Source organism: Adelges cooleyi, unplaced genomic scaffold (genome assembly GCF_023614345.1).
Source record: "Adelges cooleyi isolate 19-005CV unplaced genomic scaffold, UGA_ACOO_1.1 ACOO_flye_CR_arks_rails_tigmint_CR_PRNA_574, whole genome shotgun sequence".
Lineage (NCBI taxonomy): Eukaryota > Metazoa > Arthropoda > Insecta > Hemiptera > Adelgidae > Adelges > Adelges cooleyi.
The window spans coordinates 5,123,427-5,135,662 of NW_026096268.1; the positions used below are offsets into that span (position 1 = coordinate 5,123,427).

The 12,236-nt window shown below is 27.7% G+C and overlaps 2 protein-coding genes across 4 annotated transcripts; both read right to left on the bottom strand.

The window, feature by feature from the left end:
* Positions 1 to 232: 232 nt before the first annotated feature.
* Positions 233 to 3,494, bottom strand: LOC126842968 (SET and MYND domain-containing protein 4-like). Its single transcript, XM_050580230.1, has 5 exons — positions 2,507 to 3,494; positions 2,181 to 2,305; positions 1,002 to 1,640; positions 768 to 919; positions 233 to 700 (listed from the first exon to the last, which is right to left on the bottom strand). The coding sequence occupies exons 1-5, from the start codon at positions 3,252 to 3,254 to the stop codon at positions 478 to 480; spliced, it is 1,887 nt and encodes a 628-aa protein (XP_050436187.1). The 5' UTR covers positions 3,255 to 3,494; the 3' UTR covers positions 233 to 477.
* Positions 3,495 to 4,783: 1,289 nt separating this feature from the next.
* On the bottom strand, positions 4,784 to 10,208 carry LOC126842878 (mitochondrial glutamate carrier 1-like). 3 transcript variants are annotated; one of them, XM_050580087.1, is made up of 8 exons: positions 9,794 to 10,208; positions 7,813 to 7,842; positions 6,699 to 6,833; positions 6,480 to 6,626; positions 6,262 to 6,398; positions 5,961 to 6,146; positions 5,744 to 5,900; positions 4,784 to 5,656 (listed from the first exon to the last, which is right to left on the bottom strand). In XM_050580087.1, exons 1-8 carry the CDS (start codon positions 9,826 to 9,828, stop codon positions 5,524 to 5,526), a joined length of 960 nt encoding a protein of 319 aa, XP_050436044.1. In that variant the 5' UTR covers positions 9,829 to 10,208; the 3' UTR covers positions 4,784 to 5,523. The 3 variants fall into 3 exon arrangements, with proteins under 3 accessions (XP_050436044.1, XP_050436046.1, XP_050436045.1); XM_050580089.1 differs by having other exon boundaries at positions 10,092 to 10,185; XM_050580088.1 differs by lacking the exon at positions 9,794 to 10,208 and adding an exon at positions 8,564 to 8,670.
* Between the last annotated feature and the right edge of the window lie 2,028 nt (positions 10,209 to 12,236).

Here is a 12,236-nt window from a genome sequence, read left to right on the forward strand (position 1 = left end):
TTTATACCTTTAATTCTTTTATTTTGAAAATAAAAATTAAAGTTTTGTGAATTACCAAAAAGTTTTAGTTGCAACGACAAAGGTAAATATCAATAAAATTTCATCATTTCTGTTCAAACATGGATTTTGTAATATATATATATAACATATGAAACTTAAATCTTATTTTTATAATAATACAAAGTTCAAATATTTCTATTCGAAACTTATAAAAAAAATAAAAACAACTCATAATTATAAAAATATAGATGCGCATTTGTCAATACTTAATGTAAACATTTTCTTAGTTTTTGTGAAAACATGATTAAGCTAGATTGTAATATTATTATTCTTTATAAATGGAAAATATTTTATACCTTATATAAACGGACAAATTTCTTTCCTTTGAATTAACAATAAATCTTAACAAGAAAAAAAAATCAACTTTTTACATCATAACAATTAATATATTATTGATTTTTTGTCAGTGATTAATAATCAATACTTCATTTCCGGACATGTATACACATGCAATATCAATGCAACGCAATGTTCGTAGAGCGAAAATGGTCTTTTGACATTAACATGTATCAGTTTTAAGAAATTGTACAGATAATTTAAATGCGGTACAACATCTTTAGCTCTGACTGATGCACTAAATTCTTCATACTTAGCACATTCTGTCGTTAAAGTACTGGCCAAATTAAAGTTCAGAAGGTTCCTGAAAATAATTACGGGTTACTTTAGTTTATAATTTATCAAAATAATGAATATTGAAATTCACATACAAGGAAGAAAGTCGTTTTGGTATGAACCGTTCAATTGGCCAATTTTCCTTGCAAGGCTGACAACAACAATTAAATCTACACTCATCATTAAAAAATGCTCTTCTATCATCTTTTTTATGTAGAGAAAAGTGAACTCCATAAGAAACAAAAAGCTGTGAAGTTATACGTTTCATAAAGTAATTAAAAGCATTTTTAATTAATCTAAATCATAATAAAATTTACATTATAAAATACCTGTTTTCCTTTTGGTATTGGCTGTAAAGCTCGAAAAACTCTACGTGTACTTTGTAATGTTCCACTATGGGATACATTATTATCACAAGAATGATTAAATAGACTCAAACTCGGGTACATTGTAGAAGCCAAAAAAGGCCTACAATCATCCTCAATAAGCGTGGGTATAGAATATGAACATGCACTTGATTTCAGACAGTTTAAATCTAAAATACTAAGCATATGAACTAAAGATGCACCAACAATAGCTTTTTGATGGTCGTGAATTTGAAAGCCATTTAAAATTAAATAATTTAATATTTCTACAGCTATACAATTAAAAAATAGTTTGACATCCATTGACATTTTGTCCTCATTTGTCTCCATTGAAAATGCAGCACAGAAGTTTTTTGAAAGAAAGAAGCCATTACTATCGAAACCTCTGACTAATAGATCAATTGAAGTAGTAAAAAAAGAATGTACTGTTAAGCAATACTGATCTATGCCTAATTTTGTATATTCCTTTAAAAACCATTTTAAAGCAAAGCGATTTATTTTTGGTATTCCTGGTATACTGACAACTTTACGCAAAATCTGACACTCGAAAGAATGACCTTCGTTAAATCCCTTTTGCATGCATGAATCATCACAATATACCGCCTAAAAATTAAACAGATTGTAAAAGGTGATTGTATTTAAACAAATAAGCCAACCTTTAAAAAGTGACAATGGTTAATGTGCATTCTAGGCAGGCAAATATAAGAATCATGGTACACCAGTTTCCTACATTTACACCACTTGAATGCATTCTAGTCAATGCCATTTTGAATAGTAGGATGGCAAATCATAGCATTATAAAATCAATTGTAATAGTTTTTTTTTTTAATAACCTTTACATTCTAATAGTTATTATTACACGAAAAAATAGCAGTGAATTGTGTTTTTTACTTTGTTCTAAAAGAGAACATATTATCAGGTCAGTTACCAGCTGTGGTATAGGTTGGAAACCTATTTTTTCCTAATTTTTATGCCTGTCAAACATTGAATAACTACAGTAGAAGTACTTCTGTATATAAACTGTACATATATATATACTACTTATTTATAAAGTTCGGCACCAGACTATCACATGAAGAGGGACAGACCAAACAAATATTGACTTATATTGTCCTCTTTTAGAACATAAAAGATATTACTCACAAATGAACATTTGCAACATGGTATGACAGCAAGACACGTTTTCATGCAATTGCTATAATAACAGCTAGAAACAGATGTTGAAGAAAACCCATTTAAATATGGTTCATCAATGGCTACAACGTCACCTTAAAATAAAATAAAAAAGATTAGTTGAATGACAAACATTAATTTTTTAATTTAAAGTTTTGTTACAGCAGGGTACAATTACTATGTATTTTGCTAAGACTTACAATAACATATCTGGAGATAGTACACAGGTATAGGATACAGACAAATAATACTATCATAAACTTTAACGCATAGACAAAATAAGTTATTAAAGTTACCTGGGTTAATGTCACAAGTTGCATATACGCCTCTACCCATATCTTTTGAACTTTTTAACTCTACACATTGTGACAATGCAGGAATGTTTTTATGTTTTCCACCAAGCAATTGTTCATCGTTTCTGTTTTTATTTATCACCTTTTGTTGTATCAATCCATTACATTTCTCGATGGCTACTATAATATCTTTTTCTAATTTACTCTTCTGATCCTCTGACAAAGTTGAGTTTGCTAAATAGATCACACATTTATTATAACTACATTTAGCCATTTCACCATGGCCTAACAAGCTTTCACAGTTGCCAGCTCTTTTGTATAATTTATAAACCAACTCAGTCGGATAACCAGACTGTATAGCTCGATGTATATCTATTAGACATAAATGATATTCTTTAAGATAAAAGAGTGCAGCGGATCGGTTAGCAAGTGCATAGGTATAACATTCTTTGCTTGAGCCAGATTCAATCAAACTCTTTGTATAATAGGTAATAGCTAATGAATAATTTTTCGCCTTATAATGTTCATTGCCCATCTGACGAATGCCCTGTGAAAACCTATGATCTTTTCGGTAATCTTCGCAGGAATCCAACTTCGAGGGTAATATTCCATATCGTTTCATGACATCCAGCGTGTATGCAAACCTTTCCTCGGCATTTTTAGCACTGCTAAAGCCGGCGTAAACATCGCCCAGAACATACTCCTCGTCTAGTTGATCCGTGTAGTAGAAAAAATTGTTGTACAAATTCATGATTTTATTTATTTGATAAATAAAAATACAAAAAACGTGCCAGCCAAAACGTAAACAAAAGTTGAACTTGAATGACAAAAATACGGAATACCTACAAACTACATCATAATACCGTTTACTGTTTATTAATTTATTACTATTCCCATTACTACTTATTGGTCAGTAAGTAGTAACTAATAACTATAAAAAGTAGTAAGTAGTTTTTGTAGTTGGTAAACCGTTAAGTAAATAATTAATAAACAACTAACCTGTTTATTGTGTCAATTGTCAACAGTCAACGGTGAAATTGACTAGCGTTGACATAATATTATATCTAAGGTCGTGTTACACTGCCGCCAAAATATTTTTAAATACAGTATAGTTAAATAAATACTACTAATCAAATTAATGCACATTTTTGTTAAGAATATATAATTTATCACATACAAATTAGTAAAGTTTTTTATGATTGCATTTTGTTTTACATTTTAAAATTTTTAAAAAATATTGTAAAGATTTTAATCTATTTTTAGTTCACTTGTTGGCTAAACTGTATAAAAATATTGTATAGTATAGTAACATAAAAAGATAAGTAGTGGTTTATACTAAAGGTGCGTTCTCACGAATCAAGATTAATTGACCGATTGGCGATTACCAATTATCATTATTCATTAATCATTATAGTCGATCATCAAAAGTTAAACATGACGAACAGTTGAATCAGATTTTGTTCACACGTTTCAATAGAAATTTCAAAAAACAACTTCAATTTAATTCATTAAAAATGGTATCAAACTTGAAAACAAATGTTACACTTGAACGATAAAGTTTGACTGAGTCAATCTTGTCTTAATCCACCAAAAAGTAGATCAGTTTTGCGAACAAAGGTTCGCACTATAAATTTCATTCAACTTTGGTTGATCAACTAAACCAATGCGAAAAATGGTTGGCAAATTTCTTTTATCGTGCTACTTATCCACTATCCATACTTCAACGTATGTTGAAGCTAACAACGTTACTAAGCCAAAATGTACGTTATTTGCACTGATATATATATATATATATATATATCAATGTATGGTTATTTGTTTTAACTACAACCATAGATTAAGATACTTAATATTACTATAGCGATATAGTATACTGTATAGTATATTTAATCTATGCTACAACTTATATTAATATAAATGTAGTACTATTTTCTGACAGCTTAGACTGCTTCACTAAGTTTGAACTTAAAAAAAAAAATTATGCAACATCTGTATTAAATTCTCAAAGTTCAGGAGAGCAAAAACAAAGTTTGCACGTACAAAACTGTATGACAACCGTTTTTGTAAAGTGCTAAGTTGGCTATACTATAATCTTTCTTTCACCAAATGGATTTCGACATTTAATAGTAGCCTCATTTTACTATTGATTGGTGTCATTATCTAGAAATTGAAAAAAATGGACTACTAACCTTCTTCCCCTGTGCCCTTCATATATTTATTTTCCAGATCATTAACCTTTGATAACACCAACGCATTAAATCAAAACAAACAAAAGCGGTATGGTTGTCAGAAATACAATTTTTATTTTAAAATATAATAATATAATTCTAATGTGGTAATTTAGTAGGTTACAATAAATAAATAATTATGGTAATAATAAAATTATATAACATATAACTTTAAATTTAAAAGTTTTGTGTTGACACGGAATGTTTAAAAAAAATACTAAAAATAAAAGAATTTAAGTACAACTGTACGTAATTTGAATCTATTAAACTTAAGTAAAAGAGGGAGGGTGTAGTTTACATAAAATCACAGTTAGTTAAAAAAAACAATAAACCTATACTTAAGTATTAAGAATTAATGATTGTTTTGATTATGTTTAATATTAATGTCTCCAATAATATTGTAAATTACTATACATCAAACCTCGTAACATTGTTTAAACTATATAAAATTAGTCAAATCAATCAACCCTGACATTTTATTAGTTTGTTAGTAAAATCATTTAATACAAATTGACGTGCAAATCTTAGCAAGGTGTACATATTTGGTGTTCATTAAGTTTGGAATGTTTCCCTGCATGATATAAACTTACGAACTTTCTAAACTTATTGAACACCAATATATGCTAAAAAATTAATTAATTATACTAAAATTAAAGATATTGGTTTTTGTAGACTAAAGATGTACATATGTTTGAAAACTGAACTGACAATAATACTGTGTAAAAGCTCAAGTACACTAAATGCAAATAGATATTTTATTGCTTGAATAAGAATATTGTCGCTTTAGTATTTCTAGCCTAAAATCTTTTCAGCTACACCTAAGTAATAAACAGTTTGTGCGATTCCAAAGAGTGGCGCTATCACTATCATACGACATGCTCCACCTTTGAAGAATGCCAGAGGACCTTCACTACGTAATGTTTTCCTAGAATAAAAATACATACTCAATTACCACATAGTTACATATTGTTATATTATGTAGACATAAATTAAAATTTTAATTTGAACTTACATAAAACAATCTGCAACTCCTTTATATTCTACTTCAGTTTCAAATTTTTTAATAGCTTGTAACCGAGTCTTAATAACATCAATTGGGTTAACAAATAAAGCAGCAGTTGAACCAGCTACACAACCGGATACAAAGGAACACCAAAAAACTGCGTCTCCTAATTGTAAAATGTACATTAACACAATATTCTATTATCTGTTAATGTAACAACATTTACCTGAACCATCATTTTTTCGCGGTCCCAAAGCATTCAATCTGGCAAACATAGGAAAATATATAACAGAAAATGAAACGTCCCTCATAGTAGTTGCTCCTACACCTCGATAAAGGCCCAATAATCCTTTTGATGCTACTAGTTCTCGTGCTATTGATGTTGCTGAAATTGTTGGCACCGTTTTCCCTTCTAAAATAGTTTTAAGTTGTTAGACTATGATAAGTTGTACTCAACATCTTTTCAAAAAAAAAAACAACAGCAAAAAAACTGACGGCATTACATTTAGTTTAGCCCTGAGTGTTACCTAATTTAGCTTGGGCAGCAACTCGTCCTGCATCTTGCATTTGTATTTTTAAGAGTTCCATCGGTGTTGTCACTATTATTTGAAAAAGGCCAGCACCAGCACCAGCTAGCATCTCACGAACTAACGTTAAGGGCTTTCTTAACCAAAACGATAGTTAATATATAATATCTTTTTGATTACTTAAAAGTTATTAACATTAGTATACAAACACAACATACCCAGGTCGACTTAGCCAATGACGAATTTGATCATTTGCGGCTAATTTAATTGCCTTTTCAGGGGTAATTAATAAAATATTAACAGCAGACCCTCTATACATTCCAAAATATCCTTCAGCCGCATATGTTTTTCTAAACGCATCGAACCTTTAAAGTAACATAAATAGCTATACAATGACAATACATATATATTTACGTAATTTTGTATATGTTTATTACATTGATCTATACATAAGGGATCCATCTATACCAGGTTTTTGATTTTGTAAACGTGTTTTTACAAGATCTAATGGGAATACGACTGTAACTCCAATAATTCCAGCAATTCCTCCATTTATAATTTTGGGTAATAAACTAAAAAAAAAAGTGGTTAGTAAATTAAAACATATATACAAGAAGAAACTTGTGAAGCCAAAGAGAGTATTAGATTAAGGTGATATGGACATGTTATTTGTACCAAGAGATGATAGAGGCTTAATAATAGAGGTAACTGAATAAATATAAATGGAAAAAAGGTACAGTAAAAGGTTGAATATAATTAACAATAATAATATAAAGGTAGCCAATGTGTTCATGGAAAATGTAAAAGTAGTTTTAAGTGATGGTTTAAGAGGAGATAAAAGATTCTAAAAAGTTGAGTGATGATTTCTTTTAGTTAATTTATATAATAACTATATATATATATATATATATATATATATATATAAACACAGTATGTACAATACAATTATTAACTTGTGTTTTCTTTAATGATTATAGTTAATAATATAGGCTTAGATCCACTGCATTACTTATCTTTAGTACCAATTAAGAATAAATGAAAAAAATACATGATAAGATAAGCTCATTTTTAAATTGAATGAACGACATTGATAGTTAAATACTGTCATATTAAAAAATACACAACTCATTTTTACAATATAATAATTGACATATAATACAACTACTTTTAAAAATGAACTACATTAATCATTAAATTAATATTAAAATTAATTTGTCATATTGAATTGACAATGAGTTCTAACCCTTTAGATAGATTTAAAAATGTTTTTGGAACTAAGTAATACAAAAATAAGTTAATTATTATTAGATCCACCATTCAGTGTTTAAAAAAACAAAAATAAAATACTCAGGAAAGTATTTTCTACATAAAAAGAAAATTACATTTAAAGAAAGATTACAAGATTTTTATCCGTTATATGAGATCATTATCCACACTATATTATAGAACTTATTTTTTTTTGGAAAGTAGGCACCTATTTTTCAAAATATAATAGCTTATATATACATATATATATTACCTTATTAAATAAATAATTACATGTATACTTACGCAAATTTGTGGCTAGACGGCAATGGCTTACTGAAAAATGAAAATAAAAAATATTATTAATCTACAGTAATATATTATATTATCAATGGTTACACAGCAAAAGGGTCTAAGTCCTTTTTTAGTTTCCAAGGGCCAACAATCATTTTTTTTTTTTAAACACTTTTTTCTCCATCATGAGTAACTATCAATATAATAATATTGAATATTGATATTATAGTTATTTATTAATTTATAATTTAATTACAATTAACTTGTACTATTTATTGGTTTAATCCCTTTAATAGATATTTTGTAATGTAATAAAGTTAAATTAAAATATTTAATTGGTCATTAGTATTAATATAAGTTTGTAAACACTTATTGTTACAATTAATGACCAATTAGACATAATAAAAATAAAATAGGTCATAAAAGAATAATAGATATGACCTATGTAGTTTCCAACTTAACAGAAAGACAGAATAATATTGGTCATAATTCTATAGACAAAAACAATTAACAGCATCATATAATTTTTCTTTCAACTATTAAAATATATTTGTTTTAAATTACTCGCATATCACTATTGACTTTAAATATTGCTGATATATTCATTATTATGACATAATATTTTCTAGTACAAATTACAATTAATTTTTATTACATTTTGTATCAATTTAATACAAAAGTTTGAATTATGTTTAATTCACTATGTTACAAAATGAATAAATAAAGAATAATTAACAAAACTGATTTTGAAAACTAACCTTACCTCATATTGATTAACGAATGTATTAGTTGTTAAAAGATGAACATTAAGAAGTTATGACGATGTATGCTCTATAGACTAAAGACTATTTATAATTATATCATGAAGTGTTAATTTGTCATATAGAATACTCGAATAAAACTAAATAGTACTCAATTGCACTACGTTAACATTTTTTAATAAATAATACAGAAAATAATTTACTAATTGAAGAAGTGTATATATTTAGGTAATTTTCAGTAACAAATAAACTTAATTACTTATTTATCGAACATAACAAAGATAAAAACTACCGAACAAAAAAAAAAGTAATCAGTGAATCAAAGGTCTAACTATTTTCCGGTTAATCTGATAAAGTTAATGAATTATTGATACATCGCATATGAATTAAACATTTAAATTAAACACAGAAATCAAATTTTATATTGTATGGTAAACTACTAATACTATTAACTACTAAAATATTATTTTTTTAAAAATATAATTTTACCTTTGATTTAGACTGTATTATGCTTACAAAGTTTTTCAACATTTATTTTTATGTCTAGACCGACACTTGTTTTTTTAAACATTGAACCAAATTTTATATATATTATTTAATGACCTTCTGAAGCTATAAGCTACAAAAATGTCACCCCTCCTATTCAATATTGAGAAAAAATACTTACAAGATTGACATAAAACAAAATGTTTAATCAACTAAAATGGTGACATGCTATATATTTTTAAAAAATTGAGTTGTTCTCTAAAAATTAACATTGACATACAGCCGATTGTCAAAAAATGTTATCATCCCGAAAAAATGATCTTATTTTATATTTTTGAGCATAGTGTTTTGGACTCAAATCTTAGACAATCTTATTATTATTTTATCACTTTTAGTCGTTATAAAATACATACAATTTCCTCAAATCCATCAAGTCACCATCCAGTGGCTGTCTTTTTAATATACCTACTGCTACACTTATAACAAAATTCGTAATACTTTCATATATCATTGATAAATTAAGTTACTAAACTTAATTGAATAGAAATTATTACATTTAGTCGTTTGATATATTTTAAAAATAAAAATAAAATTATATAATTAAAAAAAAAAAACAGAAATAAAGAGTATTTGTCAGAACTTTATAAGAGTACCGAAAAAATTAATAGTTATTACATTATATACAACACATAACACAATATATAATAATTACATGTAGGTAAATTAAATTAGGATGCGTTACTTACGTAGTAACTGTTTCAATTTCTGTTTTAAAACTCATCGTAGTGGTAGTGGTGGGCAAAGGAACTTGTTTATTTATTCATAAAATATATTATGTACAAAAAATATTTTAAATGACAATGTAAAACACGAGAGCCATGACTAATCGGTCCCTATGCACGGTTTTATGAAAAATGAATAGTGAACTAGAGTGTAAACGTATTCTGTAGTGTAGAAACAGTCGGCAGGCTTCCGAACATACTAATTCATGCTAAGTGTAGCACTATAACTGTGGTGTGATTCATTATCACATTAAGTACTCACAGCGATCAGAACGTCCTACTTCAATAGTATTTTTTAGATTGGTGAATAGTGACCACTTGCCGGTTGACCGATAATCGTTAAACACGGACGAGTGTGGAGTAACAACTGAGGAATATTAATTTTTATGGAATGATTGATGTCTGCTGATAACAATTGGCATTTTTATGATAAAAAAGATCCATTCCATATTCTATCCCTCCAAGAATACTGTTTAAAAATATGGCGGTAAAGTAGAAAATAATACAAAATGCAACTAGTGACTATGTACTATTATAATTGCAGTTTTCATTATATTAAATTAATCTAGTGTTTCTAAGATAAGCTACAAGTAGGAGTTATTTTTTTTAAATTTTAGTGGTTTAGGAATTCGGTTTCCGTTATGGAAATTTCAAAATTAACTATCTCGTATGAGTTGTACTCACTTTTTTTTTGTAGCCACAGACTAGTTAAAAATCAATTCAGCAATTAATTCAGTTGAAAACAAATTTCAGTCAAACATGTAAACCTAAAAGTTCTATATGGGATTCAAACTTCCTAAATCACTGCTTATTATAGACTAGGTAAATATGTACATTTTGACCTTGTTATCAGATATCATTTTAACAAAAAAAAAAGGTATTTTCGATTTTCTTGCCAACATTTTTTTTATTATTACTCTCCCGAGTCGTAGTATACAGTAAAATCAAGGTTTATAGTACACTATATACCTATTATACCGTAGAACAAATGTATTTCAGTTTGGTATCCGTCTAGGGAACAGAGGGGGGAAAGGCCGAGGGTGGTTCTATCTTACATTAAAAATGTGTTATATTTTTAAATACAATTATTAAACTCTGACGTTATGATGAAAAATTATGTTCGATTTTGAAATTATTGTTATAATGTTTGGGATATAAAGACATGTTGAAATCTATCTTTTAGACGTTTACTAGGTTATCGTGTTCAGAAAATTTGCCAAAAAAGTAACTTACCGACTTCTGCCATAATTTCAGTTGACACAAAACTACAATTTTTTCATTTTTCAGCCATAATTATTTCAATGTTTCCACTCGATTTTTTTGTTCATAATTTTACCATTGTGGTTCTAAATCTGTCGTATACAAAAAGAATTATAACCAATTTTGATTTTTGAAGTTTAATGTCTCATTGAAATTGCGAAATTGCACTACATAAGGAATATTTTAACTGCCACGATAATCGAATCCTTTTTCAATTGTTGATTTTACTAATAACGGTGTCTTCATACATTAATTCTATACGTTTACTATTTTAACGTATAGAATCTAAAAAATATATTTAAGCAAAAATCTGTCATGTAAAAACTAAATGATTTTCTAAATTGAAGCTACTGTATGAATAAAAACAAGTACATATTATACTCCGATAATATGACTACAAGGAAAATCTACATGATCATCATAAGATAGAGACGGTATAACATTTAGGTCTCCGTCAGAATTTAATCCATAGGTATTACTATATATAGTCAGAAGAAGTCTTGAGTTTCTGTAATTATCCATAGGTAGTAGTTTGTTATCGACAAACATCTGCAACAACATTCAACACATCAAAATATGTTAAAACAAATTTTCTTGTCAAATCGAGCGTCTATTTTGCTCCTTAATAAATGACCTTGTGTTGGGCCATTAATTATGAAGTCCCTTCGATAAACCATACGAGTTTTTAATACAATAATTGTTATGTTCAACATTAATACAGTGTTACACAAACGTTCATGAAGTGGTCAACGATTTATTAAACATTCGGTTGTACTGTAAATATTGATTTATCAACTTTTGTGCAAACTAAATAGGCTCCAAAAATGCATTATTCCTAATATTATTGAAAAACAGTATAGCTTGATTAAAATTTCATTGCCATATGTGGTATTGAATCTGGGTCTCTTAATCTTTGGGCGATAACCCTCTTAAATGGTCACTAACAAATTTATATTTACTAGAGCTGCCAAATGTCAATTACACGTGTATGATTTCGTGTAATTATAAATACACGTGTATAACAAGTTTGTGTAGTTCGAATACACGTGTATTTGCAACTAAACGTATTCTTACAACCGTAATTTTACGTAATACTATTCTTTAATTAATGCTTGTCACTAAGATAACGTATTATAGCCATTGGGTC

Bases quoted from the DNA above. Each gene is read 5' to 3' on its own strand.
- LOC126842968 (XM_050580230.1), bottom strand. From the start codon at position 3,254: ATGAATTTGTACAACAATTTTTTCTACTACACGGATCAACTAGACGAG. The intron at 2,306-2,506 runs GTAACTTTAATA...TTTTATTTTAAG, and splicing joins AACTTGTGACATTAACCCAG to GTGACGTTGTAGCCATTGAT. The intron at 701-767 runs GTATGTGAATTT...AATTATTTTCAG, and splicing joins CCAAAACGACTTTCTTCCTT to GAACCTTCTGAACTTTAATT.
- LOC126842878 (XM_050580087.1), bottom strand. From the start codon at position 9,828: ATGAGTTTTAAAACAGAAATTGAAACAGTTACTAC. The intron at 6,834-7,812 runs GTAAGTATACAT...TTTTTTTTTTAG, and splicing joins CCGTCTAGCCACAAATTTGC to TTTATTACCCAAAATTATAA. The intron at 5,901-5,960 runs GTAAATGTTGTT...TTTTACAATTAG, and splicing joins GCGAAAAAATGATGGTTCAG to GAGACGCAGTTTTTTGGTGT.